Source organism: Microtus pennsylvanicus, chromosome X (assembly GCF_037038515.1).
Source record: "Microtus pennsylvanicus isolate mMicPen1 chromosome X, mMicPen1.hap1, whole genome shotgun sequence".
NCBI classification, from domain to species: domain Eukaryota; kingdom Metazoa; phylum Chordata; class Mammalia; order Rodentia; family Cricetidae; genus Microtus; species Microtus pennsylvanicus.
The window spans coordinates 91,729,486-91,752,738 of NC_134601.1; the positions used below are offsets into that span (position 1 = coordinate 91,729,486).

The 23,253-nt window shown below is 44.9% G+C and overlaps 1 protein-coding gene and 1 pseudogene across 6 annotated transcripts; one reads left to right on the forward strand and one right to left on the reverse strand.

Annotated features, from left to right (window-relative positions):
* LOC142840403 (eukaryotic translation initiation factor 4B-like) overlaps positions 1–423 on the reverse strand; it is a 54,291-nt pseudogene extending 53,868 nt beyond the window's left edge.
* Las1l (LAS1 like ribosome biogenesis factor) lies at positions 359–21,840 on the forward strand. 6 transcript variants are annotated; one of them, XR_012908901.1, is made up of 15 exons: positions 359–710; positions 1,412–1,537; positions 2,730–2,799; positions 4,790–4,871; positions 5,921–6,226; positions 6,545–6,591; positions 7,441–7,550; positions 9,938–10,023; positions 10,337–10,387; positions 10,688–10,894; positions 11,255–11,402; positions 13,993–14,108; positions 16,302–16,873; positions 19,751–19,901; positions 21,487–21,840. XR_012908901.1 is itself a non-coding variant. In XM_075956643.1 (14 exons), exons 1-14 carry the CDS (start codon positions 517–519, stop codon positions 21,638–21,640), a joined length of 2,304 nt encoding a protein of 767 aa, XP_075812758.1. In that variant the 5' UTR covers positions 359–516; the 3' UTR covers positions 21,641–21,840. The 6 variants fall into 6 exon arrangements, 4 of the variants coding, with proteins under 4 accessions (XP_075812758.1, XP_075812759.1, XP_075812760.1 ...); XR_012908902.1 differs by lacking the exon at positions 10,337–10,387; XM_075956643.1 differs by lacking the exon at positions 13,993–14,108.
* The last annotated feature ends 1,413 nt before the right edge of the window (positions 21,841–23,253 follow it).

Below are 23,253 nucleotides of genomic sequence, written 5' to 3' on the forward strand. Positions count from 1 at the left end.
CCCCCTCCCTCTCCAGTCCAAAGAGCAGTCAGGGTTCCCTGCCCTGTGGTAAGTCCTAGGTCCTCTAAAGCATATTATCGGGAAAGTACAGTAATGGAGTACAATTCCTCCGTTGACCGCCAAGGGGCGCAAAGTATTTTTTTTTCCCTCTTGGCAGTCCGGACACACTGGTTCCTGTAAGGGACAGAAGACGCGAAACAGCCAGGAAACTAGCAGAACCTAGAAGCTGAAAGCTTGTGGTTCCGGTAAGGCGGCTTTGTGGAGAGAACACTTCCGGCGGCGAGTGCGGGCGTAATCCTGCACATGGGACGCATGCCCCACGTTCCAATTGGGCACCCTGCCGCTGAGAGGCGGGCTTGCGTCGGGGTCGCGCTCTCCAATTGGCTGGTGAGGTGGCCGCCGTTTGAAGCGAGGGTCGCACATTATCGGGAAAGCCGCGGAAGCGCGCGGTACACGGGCGCTTTTCAGGTCTGGTGGGGTTCCAGGACTGAACCTGGTCTTGGATCCCCCCCAGGGATGGACTGCGTGTGGCGTTCGTGGGACGGGAACGACTTCAAAGAGAAACAGCCTCAGCCGCCGCCGTGTCCCGAGAGCATCGTGGTCTCCTGGCTGAGCCGGGCTGAATGGGATCAAGTGACGGTTTATCTGTTCTGCGATGATCAGAAATTGCAGCAGTACGCGCTGAACCGTATTACGGTGTGGCGGAGCAGGTAAGGCGGTGGCGGGGTCAGTCCTCTGACCTAGGTGCTGGGGGTGCCTCACTCCTTCCTTTCCTGAGTTCCCGCGACAGCCTTATTTTCTATAGCCTTCCCCGAAGTTGCCTTCTGGTGCCTCCCTCCCAAGTGCCTGGGGGAGGAGGAGAGGGGGCGGGTTGCAGCCGAGTTCTCGTACTCACCTCGTGGATGAAAACTAGGGTGTATGTCCCCTTAATGTTTTTGGACTGGTGAGATTTAAGCTTTACTTGCCAAACAGAGGGGACCTGAGCCCAGGACTAAAGGGGAGTAGTTAGACATGCTAGGGTGGCTTTCTGATTCTAGTTAGGGATTGGACTGTGGCTCTTTGGATTGGACGCGGGCTGGAGGTGGCTGCTCAGTTCAGTTTGGGGCGGGGGTGTGATCGTGATTTGCGAGCTCTCTAGCTAAATAGTTTGGGGAGGGTGAGAGAACGAACTGTGTCCACACCACTGCTGCTAACTGTAGTAGCTCATACGTTCCGTGTATCCCAGCCAGCGTCTCACTTCCTTTATTACCGTTGGGTCTCAGGGATTTTGCCCTGTCTTTCCCACGGTGTTTTGTATTCCCATGCACTTCCTCAGTGTGTATTGGGAGTAGAGCGCAGCGACCAAGCTTCTGTGGTAGCGGGTGGGACAGCGTAAGGACTTTTATGATGGTGCTGGACTGTGGCCCTTTAGGTTAGGCAACGACCTGCCCCTGGCAGTGGCTTCTACTGCTGACCTGGTACGCTGTAAGCTCATGGATGTAGCTGGTGGCTTGGGCACCGATGAACTTAGACTGCTCTATGGCATGGCTTTGGTCAGGTAAGACCTGCATGGGGGAAAACTGGGGGGTGGCTTTGGGAACTGGAGGTGGGTAAACCTGGATGAACAAGGCTTGGCTTCAGGTGCTACCTGAACAAAAGCCCTAGGTAGGTCTTTGTGTGTGAATCACCTTGTGATTGTTTATCTTGGTCATGACTCTGCCTTGTTCACAACTATGCCTTGCTCACACAATCTTTTCTTCCTTTCAAGAAAGCCTTCTCTCTCCTTTTTCCCCTCCCCTTTCTGAAATATGTATTGGTCTGTGAGGGGATGTGAAATTCAGACCATGTGGAGTTTTCAGAACCAAGTGTAGGGCTGTGAGGGAGCGTGACATTCAGAACATGTGGAGTATTTAGATCCAACCCAGCTTTGACAATCTGGGTTTCCCCTTCCCTATTAACTTAGTCTTTTAACTTTTCACCAATTCCTTTCTTTGGGCAGGGTTTCATCATGTAGCTTCTATTGGTCTACAGCTCACTTTGTAACTGAGGCTGGCTTCCTACTCCAAGGTGATCCTCTTGCCTCTGCCTCCCTAGTTGCCATTGTTCCCGGCTCAGTGGTTCATTGCTGTAATTTATTGTGGATTGTCCAACCATCGTATCATACCATCACCACCACACATACAGAGGGGACTGGGCTGGGCTCCTTGAACTACTTCTTTTCCTTTTCTCTCCCCTCTGAAAGCTGAACGGTTGCTGAATTGTGGAAGAAAAGACACAGGCTGGGAGCTTCCAATTGAACTGAATCATAGTGGTTCTGAGAATTTCATACATTTTGTGGGAAGGGTTGTCGCTGAAGTTTTCTCATACTTCAAAGCCTTATATATTTCCACTATCTGTCTTGATGTCTTTCCCTTTGTCCTCTGTTTCTGTCATTTATCTGTTCCCCATTTGATGTAGTCATTTGTTCTTATATCTATAGCATATTGTGTTCTATCGTATGTCACGATTATTCCAGACCAAGTTTGCCAAGACCAGAACAGTATCTTACTTATCTGTATTGTTTCAGTACATAGCATAGTCCCCAGTCAATGTTGGGCTGAGTGGAAATGTCCCTGCTTTGGCTGACACCAATCATAAGAACAGGCCAGTCAGTAAAAAGATTGTAGAAATACAAGATATCAGTAACTTTACAAGGAATTTTGAGTGAAACAGGTTTTTATACTCTACCACTTATTTCTTTCCCATCCCAGGTTTGTGAATCTTATCTCAGAGAGGAAGACCAAATGTTCTAACCTCCCCCTCAAGTACCTGGCTCAGGAGGTATGTGTGATAAAATGGCATTGCACATCCTCTTTTTGTAGGAGGGTGTCTTGACTGGGTCATGGTATAACATGTAAGCAGATTAATCTCATCACTGCCAGGTAGACAGACCCACGAGGAGCATCAGACCCTTAGCTTTCAGGTTTTGTGCTGTTTCCACATGAAAGCGTGTGTTCTGTTGCAGCATTCATACACATATGGTTATACTTTGTTTATTGGTTCCTCTCTCAAATCGTCCTTCCATTTGCTTGCATGTCACATTCCATTGTTTCCTTTGTCCCTCTCATTAGGTCCTTCCTCCCTCCCCCACAGTCTGCTTTCTATATTCACAGCCTAAACATATACATGCCCATCTGTAAATTTAAATCTAGATTCTGCATATGAGAAAATCTATGAACTGGTTGACTTTCTGAGTTTGGCTTATTTTGTTTGCTTCACATCCTGATCTCCTATTCCATCTATTTTTCTGATGATATCATACTTTACAACTGAGTAAAATTTCATTCTGTAAATGCTTCATGTTGTCTTCATGTACATGTTGATAGACCTATGGGCTCATTATATATTGCAGCAATTGTGAATCAAGGTAGCAGTAAATGTGGATGCGTAAGTATTTCTGTGGTATTTTGCCTTAGAATCCCTGGCTATATATCCAGGAGTGGTGTAGGTGGATCATATGATAATTTTAATTTTGGTTGTTTAGGAACCTCTATAATGGCCATACCAGTTTACACTCTTGCCAGCAGTGAATAAGGGTACTCTTTTTCCCACATCTCACCAGCATTTACTGTTGCTTGGTTTTCTTTCTTTCTTTTTTTTGGTTTTTGGTTTGTTTGTTTGTTTGTTTTTTAGTTTCGAGACAGGGTTTCTCTGTGGCTTTGGAGCCTGTCCTGGAATTAGCTCTTGTAGACCAAGGGTGGCCTCAAATTCACAGAGATCCGCCTGCCTCTGCCTCCTGAGTGCTGGGATTAATGGTGTGTGTGCCACCACCAACTGGTTGCTTGTTTTCTTAATGATAGCAATTCTGACTGGTTTGAGATCAAATCTTGAAAAAAAAATTATCTTTTCTTAAGACCTAAGGCTCTTGAACAGTATTTCAAATATTTATTGACCATGCACATTTCTTTGAGAAGGGTATGTTAGTCAGTATATTTATTGATTGTACAATATTTTATTGTTTAATTTTGGAGATTCTTTATAGCTATTACTGCCTATATGATATATACTTGGCAAAGATTTTCTCCCATTTTCTAAGGTGTACTATCTCTATGTTTTATTATTTTCTTTGATATGCAGACACTTTTAAGTGTCATGCAATCCCATTTGTTGAATCTTAGGATTATGTCTTGTGCTGTCGGAGTCCTTAACAGAAAGAGTTTGACTTGATGATTGAATGTCCAGTTTTACAGTTTTAAAGAAGCAGATTGTTCCCATGGTTCTCATAACTTGCATTTCAGTGGGCTTGGCAAGCTCTGCTTGTCTTGTCTGCAGTCGCCCAGTGAAAGTGAGGAGCCCGACTATACCTCTGGGTAGGGACACAAAAGAGGGTAGTAGTCAAAATGACTGCCCTCCGGGAGCTAGCTGTCTGAGGAAAGAAACAGCTCAGCCAAGCAGCAAGAAAATGCCAGATATTTCTGGCTTGAGTGAGTATGTTAGTTGTGTAGGGGCTTTGAGGGTGGGTATGTTCTCAACCGTGAAAAAACTTCCTGGAGCTCTTGTGGGAGGCAGAGAAGGATAAAGATACCTAAGAAGAAGGAAAGGGCAAAGAGAAGCCAAGAAGGTAATTACTAATGCTCTTTCATAGAAATCTCTTGATGGAGATAGTTGCCTTTTCTTATTTAACACTACTTCCAATGAGCAGTAAAATATAATCAGGAACCCTGTATTTTAATCACTGGGGATGGATGGTCAGGGTGATTCATCCCTGAGTTTCTGCAAGCTTCATTATTTTCTCATTTCTAATTAAACTCATCCTCTACTCCTAAATCAGGTGAACATTCCAGACTGGATTGTTGAACTTCGCCACAAGTTGACCCACAAGAAAATGCCCCATATAAATGACTGCCGCAGAGGTGAATGTCACTGGGTGTGATACCTAGCACAGTTAAGCTCCTGGGTCTGGGCTGGGTGGCATTTGGGGAAGGGACACAGAGAGGAGGATTGTACCTGGTGTCAGGACCAGAACTTGGGTGAAATATGTTATAGACTCATTTTGGCTACAGTATAAGGGGCTTTCCAAAGCTTGATGATCACAGTATGTAGTATTTTCATATGGAAAAAGCCATATATGAAAATGTATGAAAAATGAAATCAGGATTAGTATTACCTTGTTTTAGGATTCAATATGACTTGGCAGTGTACTGTTCTGGTCCTGTTTTTAAATTTCCGTTATTTTTATTTATATACATGAGTGTGTATTTACTATTTATCTGTGTGTACCTGTAGAGGCCAGGAGAGGTTTTTGGGGCTTCTGAAACTAGGGTTATAGGCAGTCATAAACCACCTGCTCTAGGCACTGGGATCTGAACCTGGGTTCTCTGTAGGTACAATTGCTGTTAGCTGATGAGTCATCTCTTTAGCCCCACTGTTATGGTCCTTTTTGATATTTTAATTATAGGGTATGTTTTCTTCTTACATTTTGTTATATAGGTGGAAGTAGTCTGAAGGGGTGGGTTGAGAGGTGTAAACCATAGTGTCATGAACTCGGCATTCTTTTTATTTTGATGAAAACTCCCTGATTTGGGCTCTTCCCTTGTAATCAGGAAACCGAGATCTGGAAGAGGAAAGCAATTTGGCTAAGGGAATGTAAGTAGCTGGTGTAGCTAGGCTTCAGGTCTCCCATTTACCACCCCTTATTTTATATGTCACCCATGTCTAAAGTCAGTAGTAGTGGTTTTTTTCTCCTGGGAAAGATACTAGTGAGCAGGAGAATACAAAGACCAGGCTCAAGAGAGGCTGTATGTGGCTACTTGGGAGTTGAGCCCTGGAGCCGTCTTTTCCTTAGACTTTCCCATTTATACAGGCAAAATGAGGGCAGAAGCCCAGAAAGCTAGGAGCCTGCTAGTTACTTGCCCATAGTTGGTTCTATGACATGTCTGCCCCATTCACCCACCTCTCCTAGGTTGCTATTTTGTCCTGAATTGGCTCCAGAAGACGTACTGGAGCCGTCAACTGGAGGATACCCTGAAAGAGACCTGGGAGTTGGAAGACGACCAGATAGAGCCAGAAGAACACCAAGAAGTGGAAGGTGAAACTATTGTTGATGTTGTAGTAGAAGCAGAAGTAGAAGCAGAACCAGAACCAGAGCCAGAGCCTCAGGAGGATGACAAAGATGAAGAGCTGCCTGTTGAAAACAATGTGAACGATAAAGACAAGAAAGAGGCAGATTCTCCTCCAGAACCTAGTCCAAGATATAAAGAGCTGTACGGTAGGTATTCATGTGGGCAAAGAACACTCAGCTTGGGCTCAGAACTGCTTGTTTCCCTAATGGATCGTTTCTGTAGGATCTAGCGAGTCCCAGTATAGAAACTGACTGTTGGAAAGAAACTATCTCACTGGGATAGTTCCGTGATGTAGTGGTTATTGGCGTTTGCCCCATGATTTTTCTTGAGTTATGTGAAGTAAGTGGGGAAGGAATTTTAGTTCTCAGTTTATAGCATAAGAAATGAGATACAAGAGGCTCAGATTCACAGAGGGAATGGGAGGCTGGGCTTCCTTCCTTAACTTTTTTCCATGCTGTTTTCAGAAAAAGCACGGGAATTGCTGGTATCATATGAAGAGGAGCAGTTTAAGGTAAGTGTCCTTGGTGCAGTATGCTGTTACCTGCCACAGGCATTTCTTCCCTCTTGCCAGCTACCTGAGAGAGGAATCTTGAGAAAGAATTTGAAAGTGGCAGAGCATGAGGGAGCTTCTCAGAATTTGGAAGAAAAGTGGCAAAGCATGAAGGTACTGTTTGGAGGGGGTGGGACTAGGAACGAGGAGAGCAGAGTCTAAGCAGATGGTCCTGTGAAGTGATAGAAGGAGGCAAACCCATAGTGATGGTGATGGACTGTCTGCTCTGGTGTAGAGAACTGGGAATGGGCTAGTTGTAGAGCCTTGTGATTCTCAAGATGACCAGCAGGTGGGGCAAATGAGCTTCCCTCCATCAGATGAGACTTAAGGTAGTTTTTATAGAAAGGCTCAGAAATCATTTAGTTCATTCTCCCTTTTTTACAGACAGATTGAAACCTTGGATGAGGAACGGGACAGAGTCAGAGTTATATACATAGTTAATAACTGAAGTAGGATAAGAACTTTGGGTCTCAACAATTCCCTTGCTCCCATAACTCATTTCTCCCATTTGTTCCTTACCCCTTGGCTCAAAAATCTCAGCTTATCTCAAATCATATCCTTCCATGTGACACCTAGTATCAGAGTATCTGATTATTGGGAGCCACAGGATTTGGAGGGGGAGAGTGGGAAAAGAAGAAAATCTAGTCATTTTTAGTTGCTGGGCCAATAAAGGAGTTGCGGGCCCATCTTGTGTGCTTTGTCCTGTTCCCTTAAGGGCAGTGCTGAGGTACTATGCGAAGGGATCCTAACGGAATTTGGGGTGGGTTGCTTGGCAGGGTCACACTTCTGATTGACTCTTTTTGCTGTCAGGTGCTGGAGAAATACAGGCATTTACCTCAGGCTGTTAAAGTGTGGAACAACCTTTCTCCGTGTGTACAGTGTATCCTGGAAGAACTCAAAAGCATTACATGGGAGAACAGGTTTGTAACCTGGTAACTCTGGGTTACCTGCTCTCTAGGGTAGAGGACGAAAGCCTCATTGAAATTGATTTCCAAACCATACCTGGTGATGTAGACTTGTAATCCCAGCTATTTGGGAGGTTGAGGTAGGCAGATTGCAAATTCACAGCCTGTGCTATAGAATAAGTTCAAAGCCAGTCTGCAACTTATTAGACCCTATCTCAAAATAATAGTTGAGTAGGGAAAAAGAAAGGTGCCTGGGAATATAGCTCAGTGGTATTATGGTTGCCTAGTATGTGCAATGCCCTGAATTCAATTCTTAGTACCAGAAAGGGAAATCAGGTGTCATATTCTAGCTAGCTGATCTCTGTTGTAGGAAATCCTAAAGGAAATCTTCCTCCCTTTTATGGTAACTATGTCTTCTGTATGGTGTGCCTCTAACCCTGCTAGCCACCAGGTTGCCTGCTGTGAGTTACTAGAACAGCCAGAGTTAGGAGTGCCTTCCCTGGCAACTAACACCTTGCTACCTAGTCATGCCTAGGCAGACAAAGGCAGGGCCTTCTTCGGGTGTGGCTGCTAGAGACTAAGTTCCCTCCTCTCCCACTCAGTATGGCTGTGGTGTGTCTCCCTGCCCACAGTTCAAGCCGAGTAGGCAAAAATGTTGCTCTTGTTTATTCTGCCTAATTCAATTTGAAAGGGCTTTGAAGAACTCACTACCAACAGCAACCTGTGGAGGCAGGCTGGGAGTGTGATGTGGTTCAGTGGTAGAGCAGTTGCCTAGTGTGCACAAAACCTTGGCCTTGATATCTCCAGTGCCAAAAGGGAAGAAAGAAAAGATGAAACAAAAAACTATGGAGGTAAATGCTGGCCCTACAGTGAAGGAAAGTTAAAAGATATCTAAGACGCAGAGTTGAAGAATCTATACTAGATCTGTTATAGGTGAGTTTGGATGGAAGCTTGTCATGTAAACTGGGATTACTCTTGTTATCTTGTCTTTATTTCCAGAAGACTAGTTCCAAAGGTGATGGTGCTGTTATGGGTTTTTGTTTGTCTGTTTTGTTTTTTGAGACAGGGTCTCCCTATATAGCTCTGGCAGGCCTCAAATGCACTATGTAGACCAGGCTGTCTTGGAACTCAGAGATTTACCTGCCTGTGCTTTCTGAGTGCTCAGGTTAAATGTGTGCACCTCACCATGCTTCCACAGGCATTTTACTATAATTTGTCCATGCTAGACTTCTTGACTCTACCCTTCAGCAAAAGTCTGAGGAATAGCTTCTCCAGCCGCTGGGAAGAACTACCCCTGTGCCCTACATGGTAGTATCTGCCCTTTTGTGCTGAGCAGACAGCTGGTGGCTGTTTTAAGTTTTAAGCTACTTATTTGAGGAGATGAGGGATGATTGGAAGGACAATTATTTTCTCAAACTTGGTCTGATGGATAGAAGGAACTGACTATGTTGTCAGCCCTCTAGATACTAGGACATCATGAAAGCTTATTGACTCCTTTAGACCTAGTCAGCTAGGAGAGGTTGTTAGCAAGCCAGTAGCTGTAGAGAATTCACTGTTGATGATTTAAATTTGAGCTAGATGAAGCTGAGAAATCTCCCCTATTGGTGAAGTTTTCAACCACTCTAACTTTGATCTGGGTTCTCGTACAAAGTCCTGAATCATATTTGGACTAGCAATTGAATACCTAACATTACAGCTTCTAGGATCTAAAAGAAGGGAATGTGTAGAGGACAGAGAAAGGAGCAGGAGAAAGAACAATATTGTAGGATCTGAGCTCTAACCTAGGCATTTATTTTTTTCTGTCAGCCTAAGACTTTTATTCTGTTATTTGAGTTGTTCCGTCACCACTGCTCTCATTTATAGACATCACATCACCATGTGCTTGGTACATGAGTGTTTAAAGCCCACTAATTCCAGACTCTGGCTCAGCTCCTCCCCTGGGAACCTGAAGCCTAATAGCTATTGTCGCCTACTTAGTCCCTCCCACTGACTCTGGCCATTTGAACCAGAGACATTAGCTGTTTTGGAAGTGTTGCAGGAATAGGTGAGTCTTCTGTCAGCTTACATTTTAGTGTGTGCTTTTTTTGTTTTGTTTTTGATTTTGTCTTTCTTCTTTGTGCTGGGAATCAGGCCCTGGCCCTTACGCACACTGTGCTAAGTCTTGTACCAATGAGCCCCAGCCAATGGTACAAACTCATATTTCTGTTTTAAATAGCCAATGAATCAATGCAGTATATTTGGAAAGGACACCTTTTTCTTCCTTCGAGACTGAGGTTTGTTATGTTACCCAGGGTGGTTCTAAACTTAAGGATGCTTTTGCCTTGGCCTCCTGTGTCTCCTGAGTAGCTGGGATTGTAGGCATGTGCAACCGTGCCCTCTAAATTACTGTCTGTTTGCTTTAGGGATGCTGTGCTGGATGCTTTTCTGGATGAAGGCTTCCTTATCCCCACTTTCGAGCAATTGGCAGCTTTGCAGATAGAGTATGAAGGTAGGGTCCTGGATGTCCACAGGACTCTTAGGGTTCTGTGTTTCTTGTGTGGGAACTCCAGAAGTGGACTGGAGTGCGGGGTGGGACGGGACTGAAACTTCAGCCCTTTGGCTGAACAGAATAGACAGTCCTGCTGACGCGTAGTAGTGGTGGCTTTGAATTGGTCAAGGTGGGTAGGGATGGGTAGGGCGGCGGTTTCTTAACACTGTTGTTATGCCTTGTTAAATATGATTTAGCCACTAGCTAGAGAGCTAGAACAGCAGCATTGGAAGGGCCTTGAGAGGTCATCTAGTCCAACATCCTCATGTTACAGATGGTCATACTGAGGTCCAGAAAGGGGAAGTTACTGAACCAAATACACACAGTGAGTTATCGACAAAGCTGAAGTCAGAATCAGAGCTCTTTTTCTTTTGTATTTGGTTTTGTATCGGTTGTTGTTTACCAGATACTAACTGGTTTCTTTTTCCCTGCTGTTCTGCTTTCCTTTCCTCTTGCTCTGCAATGGCAATTCTTGTTGTTGGGACTTGGGTATGTCTGTTCTTTCTCTTTGGTGTGCATTTTTTCTTCTCCCCCTCTTGCTGGCTTGCTTTTGGTGCTCTCTCATTCTTTTGCTCTTGACCCCATTGCCCTTCCCATCCATCAACGGGTATCCCTCACAAACCAGAAAACATCAACTTGAGTGACGTCTTGGTGCCAAAGCCATTCTCTCAGTTCTGGCAGCCACTGCTCAGGGGCCTGCACTCCCAGACCTTCACACAGGCCCTGCTGGAGAGGATGTTCTTTGAGTTGTCTACCTTGGGGAGCACTGGGATCCGGTCTACCTACATCCTTAGATGGACTGTTGAACTGATCGTGGCCAACACCAAGATTGGTGAGGAAAACTAGCCCTCTTCCCAGGGCCCAGGCATCTCAAGCAGAAGCATATGCCAGTGGTCTCCGCTCTGCTGTAAAGTACCACCATGTGGACAGCTCCCTTGTTAAAGGTTTAAAGTTGCTCAAGAGAGTCCTGTGGGGAGTAGTGAACAAATAGATCTCCCTCTTCTTTTCTCAGAGCCAAGTAAATTGGGCGCTCTGGATGCTTTACACAGTTGGGAAATACAGGGTGGAGATTTGAGGGGGTGGGCGGTGGGGGTGGTGGTGATGAGGGATTGCTCCTGAATTTTGAGATCAGAGATTGGGTGGAGGACTCACCTGACTCTTTATCTTATCTTAAGCCTCTGTTTTCTTTCAGGACGGAATGCCCGCAAGTTTTCTGCAAGCCAGTGGGAAGCAAGAAAGAGCTGGAGGCTGTTCAACTGTTCTGCCTCCCTTGATTGGCCCCAGGTGGTCGAGTCCTGCTTGGGCTCACCTTGCTGGGCCAGTCCCCAACTCCTTCAGCTGTAAGTCTTAGTTCCCTCTGGTAATAGGGTATGGCCCTGGAAGCCTCAGGGCCTCACAGCATTAGACTGGCAGAGTTGGAAGGCTCCTTTGGAGAATTCTATCCTGGTATCCCATTCCTTCCAGTAACAGATTGGAGAACTGAGTCTGGAAAGGGGAGGCGTAGGGTGCTGCTTCCTATGGTCATTCCTTTTAAGACTTGGCTAAACTGAGTCTGGTGTGAGAATGCTTAGCATAGTGGCCTGCACAGAGTAAGTGCACAGTAAATGGTAACTGGTGTTTATTATTGAACCCAGGTCTTCTGGCTCGAAGTCCAGTGCTATCTCCTCTATGTGCTTCCTAAAGTATACCTTTGATAGTTACACAACAATCCCCAATGCCTTCTTAGCAGAATGAAGGTTTAACCTGACATCCAGTTATATTTGTGTTTCTGGACCTACCTGTCATGGTAACCGTATCTCTTGTGAGTCCCTTTATTCAGTTCTCTCTAAGTTGTGTGCTCAGTTGGAGTGTTGTTTTGATTCCTGTAAATATCTGTGGTTGTTTTGCCTTTCCCTCTTTTCTGTCACTTCCTGGCCCTAAGCTACTTCCCTCATTGTCCTGAAAGCCTTTAGTCCCCGATTCTCTTCCTGCTTTCTAGAGCAGTATTTGTCATTCGAGTGACCCATTTGTCCCACATTTCCTCAACTCCGGAGATTTTCATTCTGTACTGTACACAGCAGCACATTTCCATTATTCCGAGCTTTCTTCCTCTGAAAGCTGACATCCCAGCATTCTACTTGGTGACCATGTCTTGTCCTTTCATTTTCACCCTCCTATCCCTTGACACTGCTTTTACCTGTGTCCCAACCGCCATTCCTTTATTTCTTTCCTTTATTTTGTTTCCTCAGCCTTGTCTGTAGTTAATCACATCACTTTGGCACCTTCTGTTCTTGTGATCCTTTGGCAGTGTCTGACTTACAGACTCCCAGGCCGGGATTCATTTCCCAGCTCTGTTTCTTACTTCCCTCAGCCTGGGTCGCTAGTCCAGCTTGCCCTGAGAAAAACACAGCACTGCTCGTTGCTGCCAATGTAGCTTTACACTTTCTAGTCTCCTGCCAGGCTTCAGTTCTATGTTTGCGCATTTGTTACTGATCACTTTGGCTCCAGTCCTGGACTGTTTTACCCATTGACCTCTAGTCCTTCCATTTCATCCTAGCTTCCTTCAGTACATGAAGGCATGTACCAGGTCTCCCTCAACCTGACGTTGAGTCTTCTTGAGCTGGTCTGTCTGTAAAGTCAACACCACCAATCTCAGTTTGAGGTAGCCTTGCACTGCATCAAAACCCATTCTTCTGTCTGTGCTTCGGAGGCCAGCATTGTTGGGGCCCCACCGCAGTTTCTCTTTTGCTTAGCTGGTTCTTAGCCTTTATGAATGTGTCTGAGGTTTTTTTTTTTTTTCATTAAAGGAGTAATAATACAAGCAGTATCTGCTTTGACCATGCATATTTTTGTTTGCTTATTATCAGCTTGGCACTTTTTTCCCCTATCTCTCAAAAGTGGTTTTCACACAGCATCTTGATTTTCTCCTCTTTTCCTCCTTAACCTGCTGCGGTTTTGTTGGTACTCGGTCCCAAAGCTGCCTTGACCTAATTATCTAAACCAGGTCTCCTCATTAATTTCTATATCTGCTACGTTAATGCTGAATGCCATACCCTCCTGGAAATGCCAGTGTTTATTTCCTGTCCATATAAACTTCTCAGCTCACGTCTCCTTAGTCTAGTCCTTTTCCTCCACAGTTCAGTTTCCTCTATCCAGCTGTATGTTCAGCATCTGCCTTTGAATGGGCGGTCCAGTGCGAGAGCAGATTCTTTATTGTTGCAGATCTCACTTGGTGGTAGTACAGTCTAACCTTTGTTGATTCCTAAATATTTTCCAAATTTGAGATTTATGTTGCCGTGTCTACCCCGCCCCCCTGTGTCTCCTTCCTCCCTCTCCTAGACTAAGCTTTGCAAGGGCAAGAGCTCTGCATTAGCTCTCTGTACTCCAGCGTATTACACAAATCCAGTCACCAGGCAGACTTTAGTAAATGCCATTGAACTCAGTGAAATATCCTCTGCCGTTTCCTTAGCAGCAGTGCTTATATTGGTAGGACATGACCCAGTGTGTGAGGAATGAGTGAAGTGGAAGACTGGATGCCAAGACTGTGTTAGTTTCCTCATCCATCTATTTGATCCAAAAGTCTTTCTTGAACCCTTAGTGGCATCTGGGCTACAATCATATTTATAAACTAAAAATGTGGCCTTACAGACAAATTCAGCCAAGGCAGGAGCTTCAGGAGATGGGACCAAGCTGTACAGCCACGCTGCCAGATGTGTGAGCTCTGGATTAGAAGTGATGTGAATAAGAAATGGGGAAACAAACTAGCAGTTTATGGAGGAGTCAGGTTAGAGCATCAAAGGAAGCACTTGTGCATTTCCGAAAGAAAAAATCAAGGAAGTTCTTAAAAGTGTAGAAGGAATGTAGGATGTGTTTGTACTTGGGGGAGGGAGTGAAAAGAGCAGAATGGAGAGGTTTGATTAGATGGCCTTCAAGGTACTTTCCAATCCTAAGTGCCTGCAGAGTGGAAGCTGCTGGTCTTGGAGAAGTCTGGACCACAGAGATCTTCTCCCAACCCAAGCATATCAGAGGGATGCGACACATGCCAGCAGTAACAGCGGCTCACCTGGGTACGATTCCTTGTGCACAGATCCTACCTTTCTCAGATAATCAATGAATTTGCATCAAATCACCCATTATACAGAGTGGGAAATAGAGGGGTTGTGCCTAGGTATGCTACAGTTAGGGCCCAAACCCCCTGTAGCTTGTCCTTATGTCTGAGGTTTTCTTTAATGTTTCACATAGATTGAGCTATGGCAGAAAACCTGTTACTATGTGAATATAGAACTCTGTTTTTGTTTTTTTCCAGAGAAAATATAAAAGATACCACAGATAATTAAGTATTAGGCATCACGTTTCTTTTTTCAGTAGGCTATTTCCTTTAATTTGACACAGCAGTCTTGGGAGGTGGAAGTATAATACATTTTCACAGATAGGGTATCTAGGGACTAAGGATTGTAGTACCTTAAAATTACAGTGTTTTTTGAATAATGGGATGAGAATCGGGACCTGAGTTCTGTGGGTCTAAACTCCACGTTCTTTCTACCAGCCTAAACCCATGACCTCAGTCCCAGGCTGCCACAGGCATAGTCAGGAAAGAGGTGCATTTGATGATTTGTATCAGTACAGCACCTAATGGGCCGGCTAGAAGCTGGGCACAGGGGACGGGTAATAAGCAGCAGGGACAAGGCATCTTGCCAACGTCAAGTGCCTGAGGACATTTATTATTAATCACACTAATGGACCCCAGTGAGAGGGTAGGCTTTCTTCCTGCCTTTCCCTCACATAAAGCTATAGGCATCCAGGAGCTTCCCTCAGCTGGGCGATCAGCTCGATATCAACGAGTGTCCTCTTGGAATATGAAATGAGTTCTGCCAACAGGGACTCCCAGTCCAGTCGGTAGGTCCCAGCTCTGTCCCCAGAGACCAGTGGCCAGTCATTTGCGACCAGTCTGCATGCGCTGCTTGTGCTCTCTCTGCAAAACATGCCTAGTTCACATTCTACACTTCGAGAAGGACGTGCCCCATCCCTCCATCCTGCTGTGTGTCCCACAGTGCCGGCCACCTCTTAGGGGCCAGGCTCTGTGAGCTGTGCTCACCTTCATCCTCCCCAGCAGCTCCGTATCTGTTAGTGGTTTTGTTGTTAGCACCGTCTGTTATGTGCACAGTATCATCTTGTTGAATTCTCCTTTGTTGGACCCTTCCCGTTGGTCACCAAGCCGTGCTCTTTGTGTGTTTGTCCTTTACAGCTTCCTCCCTGCCATGTCTACCAACCGTGCCTGAGGTCCTCCCTAACCAACTGTTTTGAGTTGTGAAAACAGGTGCCTCCCTGGTCTTCCTGCCTCTAGGCTCCCCGCCCTGGCCATCCTCCCTCCATGTGGTTAGCATGGTGATCTTCAGAAACGGGGACTTTGACCTGTCCTCAGAGTTGGCAGATGGCCTGCCCCATGATGCACACACTTCCCTTCCCAGCCTTCTTTTCTTCCCACAGCTCCCCAGCACGGGCCTTGCCCTCCCGCCAGGCTACTCTGGCCACAGGCAGTGTGCTCCCTCTTGTCCCTGGGCTACCTGGGCCTCACCTACATGAAGCCCTCCCCAGTCTCTGCTCCCTCCTTGAACTTTCTGCTTCCCCTTAGCTCCTATAGCACGCACAGTCAATTAACAGTGCTCATCAGGCCTCCCTTCCACATTCGCTTTGTCTCGTCAACTGCTGCTGTTTTCTTTCTTTTCCTCCATTCCAGGCTGGGCTGTAGCTGCTCCCATAAGGAATCACACATTGTGTTCCATGCAGAAGAAACCCAGCACACTCCCACCATATCCTTGGCCCTCAGGATAGAATCCTCAGCTAGGCCCAAAGGAGAGACTGTTCTCCCATTCTGATTTCCAGTCCCATATGCCCATTTAGGCTAGTTTATATTTATGTAGTGTTTGAGTGCAGACTAGTAGCTGTCACTCATTGCCTGTCACTGTGTACTAGACACTCAGCCAGGCATTCTAGGTGAGCTTTATTTCCTCCTCCCAAGAACCCTAGAAGTTAGATTCTGTTATTGTCTTCATTTTAATGAGGATAGAAGCAAAGTGTAGAGATGTGCCAGAGAGCTGAGCTAGCATACATGTTCCTGTTTTGCATTCTCTCTGCTCTATTGTGCTGCCCTTCAGAGGCAGGTATGGAAGTTAAGAGAAGAAGTTCAAACCCCAGAGTGCTGGGCTATGAACTGACTTGAGACCTTGACCTTTTCCTACTCCATCCCTCCATTTGCTTAGAGTCTTCAACGCCATGGGACAGGTCTTGCCCGATGGGGAGCAGGAGAAGCTGCTGCGTGTCTGTTCCATTTATACTCAGAATGGAGAGAATGGTGTGGCAAAGACAAGTGTAGGTTCCTCTTCCGCTGGGAAAAGTCCATACACATTGGATACCTTACATCAGGACCCAAAACCATCTGGTGCCAACTGTGAGTCTGAAGAAAATACTCAACAGAAGGAGCAAGGCAGCCTTAAGGATGCCAAGCAAGGGGAGGAAAAGGAGAATGAGGAGGAGGAGGAGCAGGAGAATGAGGTGGAGCAGGATGAGGATGAGGAACAGGAGCAAAAGGTCTTTCAAGATCAGATGGAGGAAGATGTAGAGGAAAGTTATGACTTGATAGAGGAAGAAGAGGAAGTGGATGAGGATGAAGACGACGACGATGATGATGATGACGAAGACGACGATGATGATGAAGACAGAATGGAGATGGGGGTTTTCTCTCTCATGAAGGAATCCTACGATTTTGAGAATACTAGGGTCATGTCCTGGAAAAGGGAAGCTTTGCAGGGTTCGGCATGGCAAGTAAGCTCTGGTAAGTAGCCCTTAAATCCACTTCTTTTCTTCTTTCATCGATTGCCTTGATTCTTCATTGGCCCTTCCTCTGTTTTCAGTCTCCCTCTGCCTCTCCTCCCACCTCTTTTAAGATTCAGTGTCACAATGTAACCCTAGACTTGAGATCCTGTAGCCTTAGCCTTCTGAGTGCATGTCCCAAGTCCTCAGCTGTGACTCTTTGAGATGGAGGTTTCACTATGCTGCCTACACTGCTGTTGTTCCTGTGGGTTCAAGTAATCCCCTTTTTCAGCCTCCTGAGTAGGTAGAATTATAGTTTGATGCCACTGTGCTCTGCTGGCTGACTCTTGAGGCCTTCCTTCACCCAAGAGAATAGATGAGAAAGGGACAGGATGTAGATAGTGTGTGGCAAGCCTTAGGCACCCAGATACATGGATGGCAAGTGGCTTCACATAAGTAGCACATTTAAGTAAGTACCTGCGTGTGATCTTACCTGGGCAGTAAGAGGGAAAGAATGTGATAGACCAGGGCCGTGTATGTATTAGGGCACATGCTTTCGTGTACAATAAGAGTGCTTTCTGTGTACACATAGAGACTGACTGGTGGTAACTAGTTTCTGCTGTGTGTATTGGAACCTGGGGTATTAAGTCAGTAAAACTGGAGACAAGATCAAAAGAAAATAGAGAGTGGTTCAGATATTAGGTGTTCATCCAAGTCCATGAGATTAAAGCCCAGAGGGGATGCAGGGGAGGCTTGGTGATGGAGAGTGAGGTGCATGGGTCCTTTTCTCTGAGGGTAGTTTTTTGAATGACTTCATTTAGTTTGAGGAGGAGCCTTAATGGAAACAGACATGGAGCAAATAGAACAATCAATATGGGGTGGTACATATCTGCATGCACATGGAAACCAGAGGCAGGGGTGTGGTCTGTGTGCCAAAGCCTGGAGAAGGAAGGAAAGCAGCTGAGCCCAGTGAGGAGTAAGATAGAATCAAGAATTGAATGAGCTCGTGGGAAGATCTGTAGCCTTTGCCCTATGAAGACAGGTATGGAAGGCTTGTGGTATAAAAACTCGAGTGGGAGTGCCAGGAGTGAGTGAGCAATGTGTCTGTCTGTCTCTCTCTGTCCATGTCTGTGTGACATTTGATAGGTAAATTGTGAAATAGTGACAGAAAAACCTTAGGGCAAGGAAAGCTGAGAGGTTGGGGATTTGTAAATAGCAAAAGGGAGAGGAATTGGCACTGGAACAGTTGTGTCTGTGGGGTAGGGTGGGGTTAGATGTGGGTGGAAGAGAAAAATAGGGGAGGTGAAGAGAATCTCAAGTAGGTCATAGTGTTGTATGTGTTTTCTGAAGAGAAAGCAAGATCAGCTGAGACACACGAGATCCAGAAAGTGTCTGTGAGGGAAGGTGGGAGCCTGCAGAGGGGTTTATGACTAGGCAGTGAGAGCCATTTAGAATCGGCTCTGTGCTGTACTTAGAGGACATGTACAAGGATGTCAGGCTAAAGAGATATGGGCAATAATATACATATGTTAGGGAATGTTAGTGATGGGAATGGCCAGCTCATGCCTGCTAGAACCCATGGTAGTGAGCCTTGTGTGTGATGGTATCTGTATTGGGTGATAAAAGATTATGAAGACAGATACAAGTTTTTATAAGGGCCAGGATTAGGGAGATGTGCAAATAGAGAGATTGTTCTAACCTCAGAAATAGTATCCACCCTTAAGGGTGTGTGTGTGTGTGTGTGTGTGTGTGTGTGTGTGTGTGTGTGTGTGTGTGTGTGTGTATATATATCTTTGGGCAAGGCCACTAAGAAAGGATATGGCATTCAAACACATCATGGGGGTATAGCTGTATAAACAATAGCAATCAGTATTGGTGGGTATGGACAGGACATGCTGTGAGAATTCTGAGATTTCCACTAATTAATGCATTGATACGGCCGTATCTTAGGATGTCTTTGCTTATGCGGTGAAAAGTGTCTGTAGCTGTGTGTATATGTGTATATAATGTAAGCACATGGGGTAAGAGTTATAAAGTGCCAAGGTGGTGGAATGCTAAGATGCATAGAGTATTCTTGAGAAGTGCTAACAGTGAGGACAGAGCCTGGGACGTGTAGAAAGCTAATAGGGCTAGGTAGGTAGATGGGGGTGCGCCTGTCTACCAGTAGGAAAACTGGCTCATCAGCCCACTTTTTTTCTGTAAATATTTTTATTTGATATTTTAAAATTAGTTTTCATGAAAGTATACATTGTATGTTAAAGATATTTGCCACCATACCTTCCTATCATTTTATATTCCTCTCTCATTAGTTTGCCTCGCTTCCCTAGACAGTTAAAATGTGTACTTTAATGTGAGATGTGCAGTACATGATTTTATGCATCTATGTAAGACAGATAGCACAAATAAGAGAAGGCCTGTTATTTGTCTTTCTGAGATTGGCTTACTTAATATGGTTTTCTGCCATAGCATCCATTTTCTTTAGAGCTGAAAAATACCCCTTGATATTTATCTGTTGCCTTTCCTTTATTCACTCCTCTGTTCTTGAACACCTAGGTTGGTTCCATGGTTTGGCTACTGTGAATAATGCTGTAATAGGCACTGATGTGCAAACATCTCTGTGATACATTGATTTTTGAAATCCTTTGGGTAAATACGGTACTCTGGGTTGTTGTTGTTGTTATTGTTTGTTTATTTTTTTGTTTTGAGAAACCATTATCCTGACTCCCACAGTGGCTGGGCTAATTTACATTCCCATCAGCAGTATATGAGCGTTCCCTTTCCGTATCTTTACCAGCATTTGTTACTTCTTTTTTTTAATGACTGCCTTTCTAATTAAGATGGAGTCTGAGTATAGTTTTGACTTTTCCCAAGCTTACTCTTGCCACTTTTTGTTATACAGAAGATGTGCGATGGGGTGCTTTCCCTATAGGCCGAATGCCAGGTCAGACTGACGACCCAACAGAACTTTTGTTGGATAATTACGACACCATGTATCTTTTGGACCAACCTGTACTCGAGCAGCGGCTAGAAGCCCCAAAGTCCAGGAGTAGGTGAGTACCTGTGGCAATGAGCTTTCTCAGCCCTTTGACTGCCTCTGATGGATGAAGAGGAAACAAAAGTGGGTCGGATGAGTCAGTGGTTATGCCCTTGTTAGTATTCCTATTTCTTTTCCCTAGTATAGGGAACCAATGGAGTAGTCACACATGATTTGATGCCCCTTCCAGGTTGAGTCCAGTTTGTATACAAGTGCTTCTCTGTATGCATTTGTCTATGGGCCATTGGAATTGAGAGTCCATTCCTGTTCTGCTTGCTTATTCCCTAGGAGATGACTTGAACTCCCCTTCACTCGGGCATTCTGGGGGAGGACTCTAAAATCTAATTGCCCCAGAAGCAGATGAATAGAGGAGGTAGCTGAGGAAGCCAATTGGAAGTGGGATTCCATTATAAGAGGCCCCTTTCTCCGCCAACTAACCTGGCCCTAGGAAAGCTTGGCTTAGTTAGTGCCAGGGCATATAGAGCTGTTGACTTGGCCCATCTTTGTAGCCCTCTTCCATTAGTAGTTGGTATACGAAATGCCAACCCTTACTTTGCTCAGCTTCACCCTTGACTTGGCTATGTGACTTTGGGCAGATTCTTTCTTATTCAACTCTGGACCTTAGTTTCTTTGTAAAGTTGTGGGTGATGGGAAGGGGTGGGACTGTTATTTCTAAGGTTTTTTTTTCAGCTATAGTATTATAACTATAGTACTGGAAAGATGGCTCAGTGGTTAAGAGCACTGCCTGGTCTTCCAAAGGTCCTAAGTTCAATTCCCAGCAACCACATGATGGCTCACAACCATCTGTAGTAAGATATTGTGCCCTCTTGAGGAAGAGACCTGGTCAGTCATCCTCATCATCATGAAAGCCAATATGGACAAGTTCAACAGAACCGCCATATATGGGCTGCTCATGCATGCTTCAGCATTGCCAGGGAATAATTTTATTTTTTCATTCATCCACTGTAACTATAGATCTGCCTGAGTGAAGGCTGATAGCTTAGCTATCAACTAGATGGCACCTCATCTAACTGGAAGGACCTTGGATCTACAGGAAGCAGGAACTAAAAGAGTGTTTGTGAGGTTAGGGAGACAGAGGATGGTTGTGTACCTCACGCAGTCTTAAAATATGGAGCAGGGTTGGGTCATATTAACTATATCCCAAGCCTCATATTGAGCCCCTTAATTTGCTATTAGATGTGAGAGGGATCCACCCAAATGTCCTTTGGGTCCTAAGCTCTAGGACCTTGGAAAGAGGCTCTACTGAGGCAGCCAGCCACTCTGTTATCCTCCTGGAGCTGAGATGGGACCTCTATCGCTTAATCTCAAGCAATACATGAGATTTAAGCTAGTTTCTGTACTGCAGTTCTGTGTAATGCTTCACTTGAGAAGTTCTAATCTCATTTCTTCCTTTCATGGGCAGGGAGCAGAGCCACCCCTGGTTCTCACCTGAAATCATTTGTCAAGAGTAGCTCCTGTCTCTGTATAAAGACAGGCAGGAAGTTGGCCTTTCCCACAGGCACACACAAGTTAAGTTCCCTTAGCTCCTCCAGAGTTTAGAGCCACCTCTTTCCCTGACTGACTCCCCATTTTCTCTGCAGCACTTTGAGCCTAAGTTGTTGTGGAGGCAGTAGCAACTCTAGCAGCAGCAGCAGCAGCAGTAGCAGCAGCAACAGCAGCAGCGGCAACTTGGAGGGCCTTCTCTGGAACCAGGGACAACTGCATGGGCTCAAAGCTGGCCTGCAGCTCTTCTGATGACTGTCCTTATGCAAGTGGCCTTGAAGCCCCGCTATACTTCACAGCCCAGAGTCCATCCATGATACAGACTGAACAACCTGGGAAATAGTTCAGATCAGCTGTATCAATTTAGCTTTCCACCGCAATAGAAATTTGAATATTTCCCCAGATTTTCTGTTTTGTTTTGAAAAATAATAAACAGATTTTTTGTCATGGTGTTTGTGAGATGAGGGTGTGTCTTCTGAGTTAGATAAGTGTAATTCTCCCTTTATTTTGTGGATATTCTATAACAGGTGACATAGTAACAAGGGTTTTAAGTAGAAGCTGGAGTCTGGGGCCTATTAAGTATACCAATTGCTTTCATAACTAGACTGTAGGCATACCTTCTGCCTGACTCCTTAAAACTTATTTCTGCATCGCACCCCTGTAATGTGGGCAAGCCTACATGAAAGCATCAGGGCCCAGAAAAGAGGCACAGCTGGCTCTAGAGCCCAGTGAATAACTGGGGCATGGGGCTTTGTGGAGACAGGAGGTAGCGGGGAGTAGGATCCAGTTTTTCTTTTAGCAAGCAACAAACTGAAAAACCAAGAAAAAGAAAAAGCTGGAAATATGGTATACTTTGTCATTTCTTTGTCATTTGGCTTAGAAAAGATACAGTATACTTCTGTAGTCATCTTGGAGCTTTAAGATATATCTTAGTGATGTCAGCCCCTGTTTTCAGTCACCTTATTTCATAGTGCCTATTCTCCATCAGACCCTAGTTGCCAGGAAACATAGAACCTTTAGCCTGACGAGGAAGGACAGAGTTACTTAGGCTTCTTCCAAGTACCTTAGGGTGTTTCTATAAATAGCTGCTCCAAGAAATGTTAAAACTTTATGTTGGAAATGCTGTTTCAGAACCCAGTCAAGGTGTTTTGTGCCCTGCCTATCCCCAAGCCACTCCAAGCTGCAGATGGTACTCAGAGCCTCAGCCATGGTAACCAAAAACTTCAACAAGGGTTCAAACTTGACCTTAAGGGAGTGTATATCATCTAAAGGAATACTATATAAATAGTATGTTTATAATATATGCATATTTAGTTCATGCATAATTATGTATATTACATATATACATTTATGTGTATGATATATACATACACACATATCTTGATTTGATATATTGCTTTTCAAGGGAGCTAATCTAGTTTTTGTTACTCTTAAAAGCAGTCCATGAGTCCACCAGCACAACAAACTTTACCATGTAAGCATATAGGTGTTGATAAAGCACCCTTGTGCATTGGTTAATACAGAGGTTTTTGGGTTTTTTTTCCAATGCTGCTCTTCTCACAAAGGCAAGGGCTAAAGGTTTTCTAGCATACCCGAAAGTCAAAGCCTGAAAGATCAGCAAGAATGATCTAGATTAAATATGAAGAAGGGACTTGAAAATATGTGGTTACATATTCCATGGTCTAAAGATGCATATTTATAGTCCTAGTGTACATTAGACTAGCTCACTTTACTGTGTATGTTTTGGGGTTACATGATATTGCTTTTTAAAGATTAGATTTTTCTGCCTAGAAAAAGGTTTGAAAGTAATAGTTCTTGTTTGGTTCCTCCTGCTCCCCACAATGTATGTACACACACCTTTTTAC